Genomic DNA, 16,509 nt, shown 5'->3' with positions numbered 1-16,509 from the left:
AGGAAATTCAATATAAGTAAAAACCATGACAAACCCTCAAACACCCTTGTGCATCCCCTTCATGCTCACGACACGTTTGCCTTACGCTGCCTACTGCACATATGTGATGCATGCCCTGTGGCTGCAGCACAGGTGGTGGCAGGTTGAGTGAGGCTGGCCGTGAGAGAGATGCACGAGAGGGTGAGTACGAGATGGAGCCATGAGATTGTATGAGGATTGGGTTGAGTGGTAGTGGCGGGATGAGTACTGGCGAGGTGAGTAGGTGCAGGTAAGATGAGGATGAGCTTTGAGTGGGTGTGAGGGGTGATGTGACAGAGTAGTGTTGGCTGTGCAGAAGGAGATGTGGGGTGGGGGCAATGATGTGGCAGATGGAGTGTACGAGATGCACTGCAGCAACTCACCAAGGCTTCTTCGACAGCACCTCCCAAACCCGCGACCTCTACCACCTAGAAGGACAAGAGCAGCAGGCACATGGGAACACCACCACCTGCGCATTCCCCCCCGAGTCACACACCATCCCGACTTGGAAATATATCGCCGTTCCTTCATCGTCGCTGGGTCAAAATCCTGGAATTCCCTTCCTAACAGCACTGTGGGAGAACCGTCACCACACGGACTGCAGCGGTTCAAGAAGGCGGCTCACCACCACCTTCTCAAGGGCAATTAGGGATGGGCAATAAATACCGGCCTCGCCAGCGACACCCACATCCCATGAACGAATAAAAAAAGAATGAGTAAGTGTACTCACTTTGGCTGACCTACTTAGGTCATTGCAGCGCCTCCTGCACTATATGCAGGTGCGCGATATGTTGGTGGTGCAGGTGACCTCCTCTGCCACCTCGAGCCAGGCTTTCTTGATGGCAGAGGCAGGCCGCTTCCTCCTGCCTGTCGGGGGGAAGATCTCTTTCCTCCCCCTCCTCCTCACCCCATCCAATTAAACCTGGGAGCAGCCTTCCCCCTGGGCTGCTCCATGCTGTAATTTTCCCTATTTCCTGCAGCATCAGTCATTCGAGGACTGCCCCTTTAAATAGAGCTCCTCCAGCTGACAGTCGATGCTGCGCATGCGCAGTCCGCCCGCTGCGCAGCTTTCCAGCGTGAAACCTGGAAGCAAAGGTAAGTGGATCCAATTAGCCTGCGATTCCGTGCAGAGCACCCCAATTTCATTGGGCGCATTACCCACGCACCCAGTCGACCCCCCGCCGCAAACCCGCCACCTTCCTAATATCGGGCCCATTAGAACAGGTGACCAAAAGCTTGGTCACAGAGGTGGGTTTTAAGGAGCGTCTGAAAGGAGGAGAGAGAGGTGGAGAGGCGGAGAGGTTTAGAGAAGGAATTCCAGAGCTTAGGGACGAGACAACTGAAGGAACGGCCACCAATGGCAGAGTGATGAAAATCGGGGCTGTGCAAGAGGCCGGAATTGGAGGAGCGCAGAGATCTGGGAGGGTTGTGGGGCTGGAGGAGGTTACAGAGATAGTGAGGGGGGCGAGGCCACGGAGGGATTTGAACACGAGGATGAGAATTTTAAAACTGAGGTGTTGCGGACCGGGAGCCAATGTAGGTCAGCGAGCACAGGGGGCGATGGGAGAACGGGACTTAGACACATGAATGTCGTAAGGGGGCCAAGAGGGCTACTATAGATTAGTTTTCATCAGTTCGGATGGTCTGAATGTCCTTCCTCATTTATAAATGTCTTGTGATCACAAGTTGGATATTTATCAGGGAGACTGTTCAGCCCATCCTAAACCATCAATCCAGAAAGAACCGAGGACAAATTGGTGTTGCATTTGCCTAAATAACAACTGAGAAAGAAAGAGAGACAGAACGACAGAACCAGGCTGCTCGACCCGGCCAGTCTGTGTTAGTGTTTATTCTCCACGGGGTCAGTGGTCCTGATCCCACTCTGTTCCCTTATCCCTTAATGCCACTTTCCTTCAATCACCTATCGAACCTATTTTTAAATGTTAACATGGTCTCTGCTTCAATCACCACCTCAAGTAGTGTGTTCCACAACCTCACAATCCCCTGTTATTTCCTTCAGTAACCCAAACTCAAGTCGATTTGTTTAATCTCTTCCCTCATTGCCTTGAAGTTGCCTTCAGGGTGAAGATGTATTCGCTCTGTGGAGAAGAGCATTTTCCACCCAGTATTATCATCATAACACTCCCAGGTCAGCTGAAAAGTGTAGATGTAGAGTAAAGCTCCCTCTACTTTGCTCTGACAATACTCATCCCCCTTCCATTGCCGATCTCCACAGCGCGACATATTCAGTTCCTACACCAGCCGTTCTTTATCGTGTCAGATAGGCTCAGTGGGTAACGCTCTCGTCTCTGAGGCAGAAGGTCGTGGGTTCAAACCCCACTCCAGAGACTTGAGCACATAATCCAGGCCGACGCTTCAGTGCAGTACTGAGGGAGTGCTGCACTGTCGGAGGAGCCGTCTTTCGGCTGAGACGTTAAACCACTGTCCCATCCACCAGGATGGAAAAGATCCCATGACACTATGTAAAGGAGAGCAGGTAGTTTTCTCAGTGGCCTCAACCAACACCACCAAAAACAGATTAACCGTTCATTTATCTCATTGCTGTTTGTGGGGCCTTGCTGTGCGCAAAACAACAGTGACATAGGAACAGGAGTAGGCCATTCAGCCCCTCGTGCCTGCTCCGCCATTTGATAAGATCATGGCTGATCTGTGATCTAACTCCATATACCTGCCTTTGGCCCATATCCCTTAATACCTTTGGTTGCCAAAAAGCTATTTATCTCAGATTGAAATTTAGCAATTGAGCTAGTATCAATTGCCGTTTGCGGAAGAGAGTTCCAAACTTCTACCACCCTTTGTGTGTAGAAATGTTTTCTAATCTCACTCCTGAAAGGTCTGACTCTAATTTTTAGACTGTGCCCCCTACTCCTAGAATCCCCAACCAGCAGAAATAGTTTCTCTCTATCCACCCTATCTGTTCCCCTTAATATCTTATAAACTTCGATCAGATCACCCCTTAACCTTCGAAACTCCAGAGAATACAACCCCAATTTGTGTAATCTCTCCTCATAACTTAATCCTTGAAGTCCGGGTATCATTCTAGTAAACCGACGTTGCACTCCCTCCAAGGCCAATATGTCCTTCCGAAGGTGCGGTGCCCAGAACTGCTTACAGTACTCCAGGTGCAGTCTAACCAAGGTTTTGTATAGCTGCAGCATAACTTCTGCCCCCTTGTACTCCAGTCCTCTAGATATAAAGGCCAGCATTCCATTAGCCTTATTGATTATTTTCTGCACCTATTCATGCCACTTCAATGATCTATGTACCTGAACCCCTAAGTCCCTTTGGACATCCACTGTTTTTAACTTTTTACCATTTAGAAAGTACCCTGTTCTATCCTTTTTTGATCCAAAGTGGATGACCTCACATTTGTCTACATTGAATTCCATTTGCCACAGTTTTGACGACGCTTACGAAGTAATTCATGGGTTGTAACGCACTTTGGGATGTTCTGAAGCTGTGGTAAGGTGGTACCACACCACCACCACCACAACAACGTGCATTTATATAGCGCCTTTAACGTAGTAAAACGTCCCAAGGTGCTTCGCTGGAGCGTTATCAGACAAAAATTAACACCGAGCCAAAGAAGGAGATATTAGGACAAGTGACCTAAAGTTTGGTCAAAGAGGTAGGTTTTAAGCCGCCTCTTAAAGAAGAGAGAGGCGGAGGGGTTTAGGGAGGGACTCCAAGAGCTTAGCGCCTGGGCAGCTGAAGACACGGCCGCCAATGGAGGGGGCGAAGGTAATCGGGGGGGTGCAGAAGAGGCCAGAATTTAAATTCTTTCTCTTGGTAAGAGATTGCCAGTTTCTGCCAAATTAGAGTCCATTTTGTGTGTTAGAAGTTGCAACTCCCGAGAAACTGGGTTAATTCATTTCCCTGCAGAGACCCACGTCCCACCTGTGCTGGGCCCGAACACGAATCGTGGAGGTGAAAGGTCAGCCTCCAGCAACATCTCCAAGTCTGGTGCTTTGTGAAGTTTCAAAACAGGACGGTTCACCACGTGGTTGCAGCCCATGAAAGAAAGAGCTGCCCCAGTCAGAGGGGGCCCTTAATGTATTAACAGGTAGGCAACACTCTCACAGACAGCATGGGCAGAACAGCCTTGAACAACATTACAAGGTGGACAATTTCTTTGACAAAATTATTTAAAAACAAGCTTTTAAATACATGCATTTGATCGTAGGCACCAGTCAAATGATCACATGTGTAAAATACCACACACTGGTTTGTTGCTTTAATCCCAGGGGAGAGTCAATGGGCAATTTGCAACCAGAGCAGGGACTACAACTCCCATAACGCACCGCGAGGGGCGCGCATGCGCGGCAACGAAGCTTCGGTTCTTGTCACGTCAGCGCAGTGGTGACCCTTTGACCCCGGGAGTGTACCGGCCACACGGTGCAAACAAGGAAGAGGATCAGAGGCTGGAGGGGAAAGAGGGTGAGTGAAGAGGGGAGAGTGAGTCTGAGGGAGGAGAGAGGGTGGGTCTGAGGGAGGGAGAGGGTGGAGGAGGGAGGGAGAGAGGGAGTGAGTGAGGGAGAGTAGAGAGGGTGAGTCTGAGGGAGGGAGAGTGGAGGGGGGAGAGAGAGTGGAGGGGGAGAGAGGGTGAGTCTGAGGGAGGGAGGGAGAAGAGAGGGTGAGTCTGAGGGAGGGAGGGAGAAGAGAGGGTGAGTCTGAGGGAGGGAGGGAGAAGAGAGGGTGAGTCTGAGGGAGGGAGGGAGAAGAGAGGGTGAGTCTGAGGGAGGGAGAAGAGAGGGTGAGTCTGAGGGAGGGAGGGAGAAGAGAGGGTGAGTCTGAGGGAGGGAGGGAGAAGAGAGGGTGAGTCGGAGGGAGGGAGAAGAGAGGGTGAGTCTGAGGGAGGGAGGGAGAAGAGAGGGTGAGTCTGAGGGAGGGAGGGGGGAGAGAGGGTGAGTCTGAGGGAGGGAGGGGGGAGAGAGGGTGAGTCTGAGGGAGGGAGAGTGGAGGGGGGAGAGAGAGTGGAGGGAGAGAGAGGGTGAGTCTGAGGGAGGGAGAGAGGGAGAAAGGGAGAAGAGTGGAGGGGGGAGAGAGAGTGGAGGGAGAGAGAGGGTGAGTCTGAGGGAGGGAGAGAGGGAGAAAGGGAGAAGAGTGGAGGGGGGAGAGAGGGTGAGTGGAGGGGGGAGAGAGGGTGAGTGGAGGGGGGAGAGAGGGGGAGTCTGAGGGAGGGAGAGAGAAGAGAGGGTGAGTCTGAGGGAGGGAGAGTGAGTAGAGAGGGTGAGTCTGAGAGAGGGAGGGAGGGAGAGTGGAGGGGGGAGAGAGGGTGAGTCTGAGGGAGGGAGAAGAGAGGGTGAGTCTGAGGGAGGGAGGGAGAAGAGAGGGTGAGTCTGAGGGAGGGAGGGAGAAGAGAGGGTGAGTCTGAGGGAGGGAGGGAGAAGAGAGGGTGAGTCTGAGGGAGGGAGAGTGGAGGGGGGAGAGAGGGTGAGTCTGAGGGAGGGTGAGTGGAGGGGGGAGAGACGGTGAGTCTGAGGGAGGGAGAGTGGATGGGGGAGAGGGAGTGAGTCTGAGGGAGGGAGAGTGGAGGGGGGAGAGAGGGTGAGGGAGGGAGAAGAGTGGGCGAGTCTGAGGGAGGGAGAGTAGAGGGGGGAGAGAGGGTGAGGGAGGGAGAGTAGAGTGGGCGAGTCTGAGGGAGGGAGAGTAGAGAGGGTGAGTCTGAGGGAGGGAGAGTAGAGAGGGTGAGTCTGAGGGAGGGAGAGTAGAGAGGGTGAGTCTGAGGGAGGGAGAGTAGAGAGGGTGAGTCTGAGGGAGGGAGAGTAGAGAGGGTGAGTGAGGGAGGGAGAGTAGAGAGGGTGAGTGAGGGAGGGAGAGTAGAGAGGGTGAGTCTGAGGGAGGGAGAGTAGAGAGGGTGAGTCTGAGGGAGGGAGGGAGAGTCTGAGGGAGGGAGGGAGAGTCTGAGGGAGGGAGAGGGAGAAGAGTGGGAGAGTCTGAGGGAGGGAGGGTGAGTCTGAGGGAGGGAGGGTGAGTCTGAGGGAGGGAGGGTGAGTCTGAGGGAGGGAGGGTGAGAAAGAAGAGTGGGTGAGTCAGTGAGGGAGGGTGGGTGGATGAGTGAGGGAGGGAGGGTGGGTGGATGAGTGAGGGAGGGAGGGTGGGTGGATGAGTGAGGGAGGGTGGATGAGTGAGTGAGGGAGGGAGGGTGGATGAGTGAGTGAGGGAGGGTGGAGGGGGGAGAATGGGTGAGTCTGAGGGAGAGTGGAGGGGGGAGAGTGGGTGAGTCTGAGGGAGGGAGGAGGGGGGAGAGTGGGTGAGTCTGAGGGAGGGAGAGTGGGAGGAGAATGGGTGAGTCTGAGGGAGAGTGGAGGGGGGTGAGTGGGTGAGTCTGAGGGAGAGAGAGGGAGGGAGGGTGTGGGGAAGGGGGAAGAGAGTGGTGGAGAGTGGTAAGTCCGGGGGGGGGGGGCGCGAGAGAGAGAGAGGGGGATGGGGAGGGGGGGTTGGGGAGAGGAGGAGGTGGGGGAGAGTGGGTGAGAGAGAGGGGGAGTGGTGGGGGTGGAAGTGTGGGTGAGTGTGGGAGCGGGGTGAGGGGGAGACTGGGAGGGGGTGTGGAGGAGAGTGGGGAGGGGATGGAAGGGTGGGTGGGTGGGTGGAACTAGAAGGGGGCGGGGGCGGGGAGGGTTGTTTGTTTTTATTTTAAATATTGCTGGTTTGTGGCTTGTTTTTATTTTGCAATAAAGTTTCTTCAATATTAATTATCAAATTAAACTTCTTTAAAATTAGTTTGATGCTTCTCCGAGTGAGGGGAGTTTTGGAGATTCGGGTGAGGGGAGTTTTGGAGATTCGGGTGAGGGGAGTTTTGGAGATTCGGGTGAGGGGAGTTTTGGAGATTCGGGTGAGGGGAGTTTTGGAGATTCGGGTGAGGGGAGTTTTGGAGATTCGGGTGAGGGGGGTTTTGGAGATTCGGGTGAGGGGAGTTTTGGCGATTCGGGTGAGGGGAGTTTTGGAGATTCGGGTGAGGGGAGTTTTGGAGATTCGGGTGAGGGGGGTTTTGGAGATTCGGGTGAGGGGAGTTTTGGCGATTCGGGTGAGGGGGGTTTTGGAGATTCGGGTGAGGGGAGTTTTGGAGATTCGGGTGAGGGGGGTTTTGGTGATTCGGGTGAGGGGAGTTTTGGAGATTCGGGTGAGGGGAGTTTTGGAGATTCGGGTGAGGGGGGTTTTGGTGATTCGGGTGAGGGGAGTTTTGGAGATTCGGGTGAGGGGAGTTTTGGCGATTCGGGTGAGGGGAGTTTTGGAGATTCGGGTGAGGGGGGTTTTGGTGATTCGGGTGAGGGGAGTTTTGGAGATTCGGGTGAGGGGAGTTTTGGAGATTCGGGTGAGGGGGGTTTTGGAGATTCGGGTGAGGGGGGTTTTGGAGATTCGGGTGAGGGGAGTTTTGGAGATTCGGGTGAGGGGGGTTTTGGAGATTCGGGTGAGGGGGTTTTGGAGATTCGGGTGAGGGGGGTTTTGGAGATTCGGGTGAGGGGGGTTTTGGAGATTCGGGTGAGGGGGGTTTTGGCGATTCGGGTGAGGGGGGTTTTGGAGATTCGGGTGAGGGGGGTTTTGGAGATTCGGGTGAGGGGGGTTTTGGAGATTCGGGTGAGGGGAGTTTTGGAGATTCGGGTGAGGGGGGTTTTGGCGATTCGGGTGAGGGGAGTTTTGGAGATTCGGGTGAGGGGGGTTTTGGAGATTCGGGTGAGGGGAGTTTTGGAGATTCGGGTGAGGGGAGTTTTGGAGATTCGGGTGAGGGGGGTTTTGGAGATTCGGGTGAGGGGAGTTTTGGAGATTCGGGTGAGGGGAGTTTTGGAGATTCGGGTGAGGGGGGTTTTGGAGATTCGGGTGAGGGGAGTTTTGGAGATTCGGGTGAGGGGAGTTTTGGAGATTCGGGTGAGGGGGGTTTTGGAGATTCGGGTGAGGGGAGTTTTGGTGATTCGGGTGAGGGGAGTTTTGGAGATTCGGGTGAGGGGAGTTTTGGCGATTCGGGTGAGGGGAGTTTTGGAGATTCGGGTGAGGGGAGTTTTGGAGATTCGGGTGAGGGGAGTTTTGGCGATTCGGGTGAGGGGGGTTTTGGCGATTCGGGTGAGGGGGGTTTTGGCGATTCGGGTGAGGGGAGTTTTGGTGATTCGGGTGAGGGGGGTTTTGGAGATTCGGGTGAGGGGGGTTTTGGAGATTCGGGTGAGGGGGGTTTTGGAGATTCGGGTGAGGGGAGTTTTGGCGATTCGGGTGAGGGGGGTTTTGGAGATTCGGGTGAGGGGGGTTTTGGAGATTCGGGTGAGGGGGGTTTTGGAGATTCGGGTGAGGGGGGTTTTGGAGATTCGGGTGAGGGGGGTTTTGGAGATTCGGGTGAGGGGAGTTTTGGAGATTCGGGTGAGGGGGGTTTTGGAGATTCGGGTGAGGGGAGTTTTGGAGATTCGAGTGAGGGGGGTTTTGGAGATTCGGGTGAGGGGAGTTTTGGTGATTCGGGTGAGGGGAGTTTTGGAGATTCGAGTGAGGGGGGTTTTGGAGATTCGGGTGAGGGGGGTTTTGGTGATTCGGGTGAGGGGGGTTTTGGAGATTCGGGTGAGGGGGGTTTTGGTGATTCGGGTGAGGGGAGTTTTGGAGATTCGGGTGAGGGGAGTTTTGGCGATTCGGGTGAGGGGAGTTTTGGAGATTCGGGTGAGGGGGGTTTTGGAGATTCGGGTGAGGGGGGTTTTGGAGATTCGGGTGAGGGGAGTTTTGGCGATTCGGGTGAGGGGGGTTTTGGAGATTCGGGTGAGGGGAGTTTTGGAGATTCGGGTGAGGGGAGTTTTGGCGATTCGAGTGAGGGGAGTTTTGGCGATTCGGGTGAGGGGGGTTTTGGCGATTCGGGTGAGGGGGGTTTTGGAGATTCGGGTGAGGGGAGTTTTGGCGATTCGGGTGAGGGGGGTTTTGGCGATTCGGGTGAGGGGGGTTTTGGAGATTCGGGTGAGGGGAGTTTTGGCGATTCGGGTGAGGGGAGTTTTGGAGATTCGGGTGAGGGGGGTTTTGGAGATTCGGGTGAGGGGAGTTTTGGAGATTCGGGTGAGGGGAGTTTTGGCGATTCGGGTGAGGGGAGTTTTGGAGATTCGGGTGAGGGGAGTTTTGGCGATTCGGGTGAGGGGGGTTTTGGAGATTCGGGTGAGGGGGGTTTTGGAGATTCGGGTGAGGGGAGTTTTGGCGATTCGGGTGAGGGGGGTTTTGGAGATTCGGGTGAGGGGAGTTTTGGAGATTCGGGTGAGGGGAGTTTTGGCGATTCGGGTGAGGGGGGTTTTGGCGATTCGGGTGAGGGGAGTTTTGGAGATTCGGGTGAGGGGAGTTTTGGAGATTCGGGTGAGGGGAGTTTTGGCGATTCGGGTGAGGGGGGTTTTGGCGATTCGGGTGAGGGGGGTTTTGGAGATTCGGGTGAGGGGAGTTTTGGAGATTCGGGTGAGGGGAGTTTTGGAGATTCGAGTGAGGGGGGTTTTGGCGATTCGGGTGAGGGGGGTTTTGGAGATTCGGGTGAGGGGGGTTTTGGCGATTTGGGTGAGGGGAGTTTTGGAGATTCGGGTGAGGGGGGTTTTGGCGATTCGGGTGAGGGGGGTTTTGGCGATTCGGGTGAGGGGGGTTTTGGCGATTCGGGTGAGGGGGGTTTTGGAGATTCGGGTGAGGGGGGTTTTGGCGATTCGGGTGAGGGGAGTTTTGGCGATTCGGGTGAGGGGGGTTTTGGCGATTCGGGTGAGGGGAGTTTTGGCGATTCGGGTGAGGGGAGTTTTGGAGATTCGGGTGAGGGGGGTTTTGGCGATTCGGGTGAGGGGGGTTTTGGAGATTCGGGTGAGGGGGGTTTTGGAGATTCGGGTGAGGGGGGTTTTGGAGATTCGGGTGAGGGGAGTTTTGGCGATTCGGGTGAGGGGAGTTTTGGCGATTCGGGTGAGGGGGGTTTTGGAGATTCGGGTGAGGGGTGTTTTGGCGATTCGGGTGAGGGGAGTTTTGGAGATTCGGGTGAGGGGAGTTTTGGAGATTCGGGTGAGGGGAGTTTTGGAGATTCGGGTGAGGGGAGTTTTGGAGATTCGGGTGAGGGGAGTTTTGGAGATTCGGGTGAGGGGGGTTTTGGAGATTCGGGTGAGGGGAGTTTTGGCGATTCGGGTGAGGGGAGTTTTGGAGATTCGGGTGAGGGGAGTTTTGGAGATTCGGGTGAGGGGGGTTTTGGAGATTCGGGTGAGGGGAGTTTTGGCGATTCGGGTGAGGGGGGTTTTGGAGATTCGGGTGAGGGGAGTTTTGGAGATTCGGGTGAGGGGGGTTTTGGTGATTCGGGTGAGGGGAGTTTTGGAGATTCGGGTGAGGGGAGTTTTGGAGATTCGGGTGAGGGGGGTTTTGGTGATTCGGGTGAGGGGAGTTTTGGAGATTCGGGTGAGGGGAGTTTTGGCGATTCGGGTGAGGGGAGTTTTGGAGATTCGGGTGAGGGGGGTTTTGGTGATTCGGGTGAGGGGAGTTTTGGAGATTCGGGTGAGGGGAGTTTTGGAGATTCGGGTGAGGGGGGTTTTGGAGATTCGGGTGAGGGGGGTTTTGGAGATTCGGGTGAGGGGAGTTTTGGAGATTCGGGTGAGGGGGGTTTTGGAGATTCGGGTGAGGGGGTTTTGGAGATTCGGGTGAGGGGGGTTTTGGAGATTCGGGTGAGGGGGGTTTTGGAGATTCGGGTGAGGGGGGTTTTGGCGATTCGGGTGAGGGGGGTTTTGGAGATTCGGGTGAGGGGGGTTTTGGAGATTCGGGTGAGGGGGGTTTTGGAGATTCGGGTGAGGGGAGTTTTGGAGATTCGGGTGAGGGGGGTTTTGGAGATTCGGGTGAGGGGGGTTTTGGCGATTCGGGTGAGGGGAGTTTTGGCGATTCGGGTGAGGGGGGTTTTGGCGATTCGGGTGAGGGGTGTTTTGGCGATTCGGGTGAGGGGAGTTTTGGAGATTCGGGTGAGGGGGGTTTTGGAGATTCGGGTGAGGGGGGTTTTGGAGATTCGGGTGAGGGGGGTTTTGGAGATTCGGGTGAGGGGGGTTTTGGAGATTCGGGTGAGGGGGGTTTTGGCGATTCGGGTGAGGGGGGTTTTGGAGATTCGGGTGAGGGGAGTTTTGGCGATTCGAGTGAGGGGAGTTTTGGAGATTCGGGTGAGGGGAGTTTTGGCGATTCGGGTGAGGGGAGTTTTGGCGATTCGAGTGAGGGGAGTTTTGGTGATTCGAGTGAGGGGAGTTTTGGTGATTCGGGTGAGGGGGGTTTTGGGGATTTGGGTGAGGGGAGTTTTGGTGATTCGGGTGAGGGGAGTTTTGGCGATTCGGGTGAGGGGGGTTTTGGCGATTCGGGTGAGGGGAGTTTTGGCGATTCGGGTGAGGGGGGTTTTGGGGATTCGGGTGAGGGGGGTTTTGGGGATTTGGGTGAGGGGAGTTTTGGTGATTCGGGTGAGGGGAGTTTTGGGGATTCGGGTGAGGGGAGTTTTGGTGATTCGGTTGAGGGGGGTTTTGGGGATTCGGGTGAGGGGGGTTTTGGGGATTTGGGTGAGGGGAGTTTTGGCGATTCGGGTGAGGGGAGTTTTGGCGATTCGGGTGAGGGGGGTTTTGGAGATTCGGGTGAGGGGAGTTTTGGCGATTCGGGTGAGGGGAGTTTTGGCGATTCGGGTGAGGGGAGTTTTGGCGATTCGGGTGAGGGGAGTTTTGGTGATTCGGGTGAGGGGGGTTTTGGAGATTCGGGTGAGGGGGGTTTTGGCGATTCGGGTGAGGGGGGTTTTGGAGATTCGGCTGAGGGGATTTTGGAGATTCGGGTGAGGGGGGTTTTGGCGATTCGGGTGAGGGGAGTTTTGGCGATTCGGGTGAGGGGAGTTTTGGAGATTCGGGTGAGGGGGGTTTTGGCGATTCGGGTGAGGGGAGTTTTGGCGATTCGGGTGAGGGGAGTTTTGGAGATTCGGGTGAGGGGGGTTTTGGCGATTCGGGTGAGGGGAGTTTTGGAGATTCGGGTGAGGGGGGTTTTGGCGATTCGGGTGAGGGGAGTTTTGGCGATTCGGGTGAGGGGAGTTTTGGTGATTCGGGTGAGGGGGGTTTTGGAGATTCGGGTGAGGGGGGTTTTGGCGATTCGGGTGAGGGGAGTTTTGGCGATTCGGGTGAGGGGGGTTTTGGAGATTCGGGTGAGGGGAGTTTTGGAGATTCGGGTGAGGGGGGTTTTGGAGATTCGGGTGAGGGGAGTTTTGGTGATTCGGGTGAGGGGGGTTTTGGAGATTCGGGTGAGGGGAGTTTTGGTGATTCGGGTGAGGGGGGTTTTGGAGATTCGGGTGAGGGGGGTTTTGGCGATTTGGGTTTGGTCCCTTTGCCTACTGTCCACACTCTCACCTCCCAGTAGTGGTCACTAGATTCCCATCAGGAGCCCTGTCTGGTGTTTAATTTTTTGCTGTCTGTTATCGCATGGCACTGGGATCTAGTGTCGGGGCTCCTCCGGCTATCTCAGCTGAGATCAGCTAATAGCACAGACCAGGGATTGACAATGGGACCTGATCTTATATCTAGCTGTGGCTCAGTGGGTAACGCTCTCGTCTGAGTCAGAAGGTTGTGGGTTCAAGCCCTGCTCCAGGGACTTGAGCACAAAATCCAGGCCGACACTCCCAGTGCAGTACTGAGGGAGTGCTGCACTGTCGGATGTGCCGTCTTTTGGATATGATGTTAAACCGAGGCCCTGTCTGCCCCCTCGGGTGGATGTAGAAGATCCCATGGCCATTATTCGAAGACCCATTCTGGCCAATATTTTTCCCTCAACCAACATCACTGACACAGAATATCTTGTCATTACCATATTGCTGTTTGTGGGATCTTGCTGTGCCTAAATTGGCTGCCATGTCTCCTACATTACAACAGTGACTACACTTCAAAAGTACTTCGTTGATTGTAAAATGCTTTGGGATGTCCTGAGGTGGTGAAAGGCGCTATATAAATGCAAGTCAGTCCTTCTTGCTGCACGAGGTGGTGTGTTAACTCAGTGAGCCCTGAGTGGGGAGCTGGCTGGACTCATGACTCCGTGTGTTGTGCTGCTGAGGGTCGAGCCCGGTTGGTCTGTTCTGTTTTGAAATTGCAGAGATGGCAGACGGGGACAGGACTGGAGCGAAGAGCAAGCGGATCCTGGTGACTGGGGGATCGGGGCTGGTGGGGAGAGCCATCGAGCAGGTGGTGAAGGCGGGCGAGGGGCGGCCTGACGAGGAGTGGGTCTTTCTGTCTTCTAAAGATGCAGATTTAACGTGAGTCTTGGTCGTGTCAGATCCTCGGCGCTGACTGGCATTGACCTCCTGGCAATCGGCATTTGTCGATCGATAAAGTCATGTTGTTTTCATCCTGCCTCTCTCCTCCCCAGAAAACATTGCCACCAGGTTCGGCGACCCGCCCACTCCAGTGCCCCGCTCGGGCGCCCACTCCTCATGAGTGAACCATGACAGTGTGTTCATCGGGGTATTCAACCATGGGGGCGGGTAGTGAAGGCGGTGCTGGGCTGGAGCCTATTCTCACCCAATATCCGTGCGTGCGGAGTCACTGGATAGGGATCAGGGGCGGGAATTCGGGCCGATTTTGTATTCTTTCCCTCCTCCACCTACCCCGCCTCCTTCCCCACCGCTTGACCCCCACCCTCACAGCATCCTCTCGCCTCGCCCCACTACCCCCCCCCCCCTTCTCCTGAGGGAGTGCTGTACTGTCGGAGGGTCAGTACTGAGGGAACGCTGCACTGTCGGAGGGTCAGTACTGAGGGAGCGCTGTACTGTCGGAGGGTCAGTACTGAGGGAGCGCTGTACTGTCGGAGGGTCAGTGCTGAGGGAGCGCTGTACTGTCGGAGGGTCAGTGCTGAGGGAGCGCTGTACTGTCGGAGGGTCAGTGCTGAGGGAGCGCTGTACTGTCGGAGGGTCAGTGCTGAGGGAGCGCTGTACTGTCGGAGGGTCAGTACTGAGGGAGCGCTGTACTGTCGGAGGGTCAGTGCTGAGGGAGCACTGTACTGTCGGAGGGTCAGTGCTGAGGGAGCGCTGTACTGTCGGAGGGTCAGTGCTGAGGGAGCGCTGTACTGTCGGAGGGTCAGTGCTGAGGGAGCGCTGTACTGTCGGAGGATCAGTACTGAGGGAGCGCTGCACTGAAGGAGGGTCGGTACTGAGGGAGCGCTGCACTGTCGGAGGGTCAGTGCTGAGGGAGCGCTGTACTGTCGGAGGGTCAGTGCTGAGGGAGCGCTGTACTGTCGGAGGGTCAGTACTGAGGGAGCGCTGCACTGAAGGAGGGTCGGTACTGAGGGAGCGCTGCACTGTCGGAGGGTCAGTACTGAGGGAGCGCTGTGCTGAAGGAGGGTCAGTACTGAGGGAGCGCTGTACTGTCGGAGGGTCAGTACTGAGGGAGCGCTGTACTGTCGGAGGGTCAGTGCTGAGGGAGCGCTGTACTGTCGGAGGGTCAGTGCTGAGGGAGCGCTGTACTGTCGGAGGGTCAGTGCTGAGGGAGCGCTGTACTGTCGGAGGGTCAGTGCTGAGGGAGCGCTGTACTGTCGGAGGGTCAGTACTGAGGGAGCGCTGTACTGTCGGAGGGTCAGTGCTGAGGGAGCACTGTACTGTCGGAGGGTCAGTGCTGAGGGAGCGCTGTACTGTCGGAGGGTCAGTGCTGAGGGAGCGCTGTACTGTCGGAGGGTCAGTGCTGAGGGAGCGCTGTACTGTCGGAGGATCAGTACTGAGGGAGCGCTGCACTGAAGGAGGGTCGGTACTGAGGGAGCGCTGCACTGTCGGAGGGTCAGTGCTGAGGGAGCGCTGTACTGTCGGAGGGTCAGTGCTGAGGGAGCGCTGTACTGTCGGAGGGTCAGTACTGAGGGAGCGCTGCACTGAAGGAGGGTCGGTACTGAGGGAGCGCTGCACTGTCGGAGGGTCAGTACTGAGGGAGCGCTGTACTGTCGGAGGATCAGTACTGAGGGAGCGCTGTACTGTCGGAGGATCAGTACTGAGGGAGCGCTGCACTGTCGGAGGGTCAGTACCGAGGGAGCACTGCACTGTCGGATGGGCAGTACTGAGGAAGCGCTGTACTGAAGGAGGGTCAGTACCGAGGGAGCACTGCACTGTCGGATGGGCAGTACTGAGGGAGCGCTGCACTGTCGGATGGGCAGTACTGAGGGAGCGCTGCACTGTCGGATGGGCAGTACTGAGGGAGCGCTGCACTGTCGGATGGGCAGTACTGAGGGAGCACTGCGCTGTCGGAGGTGCCGTCTTTCGGATGAGACGTTAAACCGAGGCCCCGTCTGCCTCCTTGGGTGGACGTAAAAGATCCCACGGCACTATTTTGAAGAAGAGCAGAGGCGTTCTCCCCGGTGTCCTGGCCAAGATTTATCCCTCAACCAACATCACTAAAAAAAAACAGATTATCTGGTCATTATCACATTGCTGTTTGTGGGATCTTGCTGTGTGCAAATTGGCTGCCGCGTTTCCTACATTACAAAAGTACTTCATTGGCTGTAAGGGGCTTTGGGACATCCTGCGATGGTGAGAGGCACTCTATAAATGTATGTTCTTTTGTTCTTCCTCCCCGTGCAGGGATGCTGCAGAGACCAGGGCCTTGTTCGACAGGTACCGACCCACGCATGTTGTTCACCTGGCGGCCATGGTGGGAGGCCTCTTCCGGAACATGAAGTACAACCTGGATTTCTGGGTGAGTGTCAGTGTGTTAAATATCTTCGTTCACCCACTGAGTTTGATTCAATGTTGGAGAGTGATAAACAAACGACCGCTTCCTGTAGCTCAGGGTGCGTTGCCTTTTACAGAGACGCATGGTTCAGGATGCCCCAGGTTGCCCCCCCGGTCTGTGCCGTGTTAGCTGATTTGAGTTGAGGCAGCAATTGGAGTGTCACAGCGGGCTAGGGGGAGAATTCAGCCAGAGTTCTTGCAGTACAGCCAAGCTTCATTGATTCTACAGCACAGAAACGGGCCACTCGGCCCATCTGGTCTATACCGGTGTTTATGCTCCACACGAGCCTCCTCACTCCCTACTTCATCTAACCCTATCAACATACCCTTCAATTCCTTTCTCTCTCGTGTACTTATCTAGCTTCCCCTTAAATGTGTCTATGCTATTCGCCTCAACCACTCCTTAAGAAATAGGAGCGAGGTCCATAAGAAATAGGAGCAGGAGCAGGAGTAGGCCACATGGCCCCTCGAGCCTGCTCCGCCATTCAATAATATCATGGCTGATCTTCGACCTCAACTCCACTTTCCTGCCCAATCCCCATATCCCTTGATTCCCCTAGAGTCCAAAAATCTATCTCTCAGCATTGAATATACTCAACGACTGAGCATCCACAGCCCTTTGGGGTAGAGAATTCCAAAGATTCACAACCCCGAGTGAAGAAATTCCCCCCCATCTCAGTCTTAAATGGTCGACCCCATATCCTGAGTCTATGCCCCCTAGTTCTAGGCTCTCCAGCCAGAATTTTATATGTTTCAATGAGATCACCTCTCATTCTTCTAAACTCCAGAGAGTATAGGAACATAGG

At 55.3% G+C, this 16,509-nt stretch overlaps 1 protein-coding gene across 3 annotated transcripts in view; it reads left to right on the top strand.

The window, feature by feature from the left end:
* The first annotated feature begins 4,403 nt into the window (after positions 1-4,403).
* Positions 4,404-16,509, top strand: part of gfus.1 (GDP-L-fucose synthase, tandem duplicate 1) — a 35,601-nt gene continuing 23,495 nt past the window's right edge. For 2 of the 3 annotated variants that reach the window (XM_067968527.1, XM_067968536.1), the window contains exons 1-3: positions 4,404-4,476; positions 13,090-13,249; positions 15,554-15,668. In XM_067968527.1, coding sequence (XP_067824628.1) covers positions 13,092-13,249; positions 15,554-15,668 — 273 coding nt within the window. In that variant the 5' untranslated portion in view covers positions 4,404-4,476; positions 13,090-13,091. The remainder of the gene's footprint in view (positions 4,477-13,089; positions 13,250-15,553; positions 15,669-16,509) is intronic. The other variant, XM_067968546.1, reaches the window with a different exon arrangement.

Source organism: Heptranchias perlo, chromosome 2 (genome assembly GCF_035084215.1).
Source record: "Heptranchias perlo isolate sHepPer1 chromosome 2, sHepPer1.hap1, whole genome shotgun sequence".
NCBI classification, from domain to species: Eukaryota; Metazoa; Chordata; class Chondrichthyes; order Hexanchiformes; family Hexanchidae; genus Heptranchias; species Heptranchias perlo.
The sequence above is the reverse complement of the archived record's forward strand: the minus strand, read 5'-3'. Positions and strand labels throughout refer to the sequence as shown.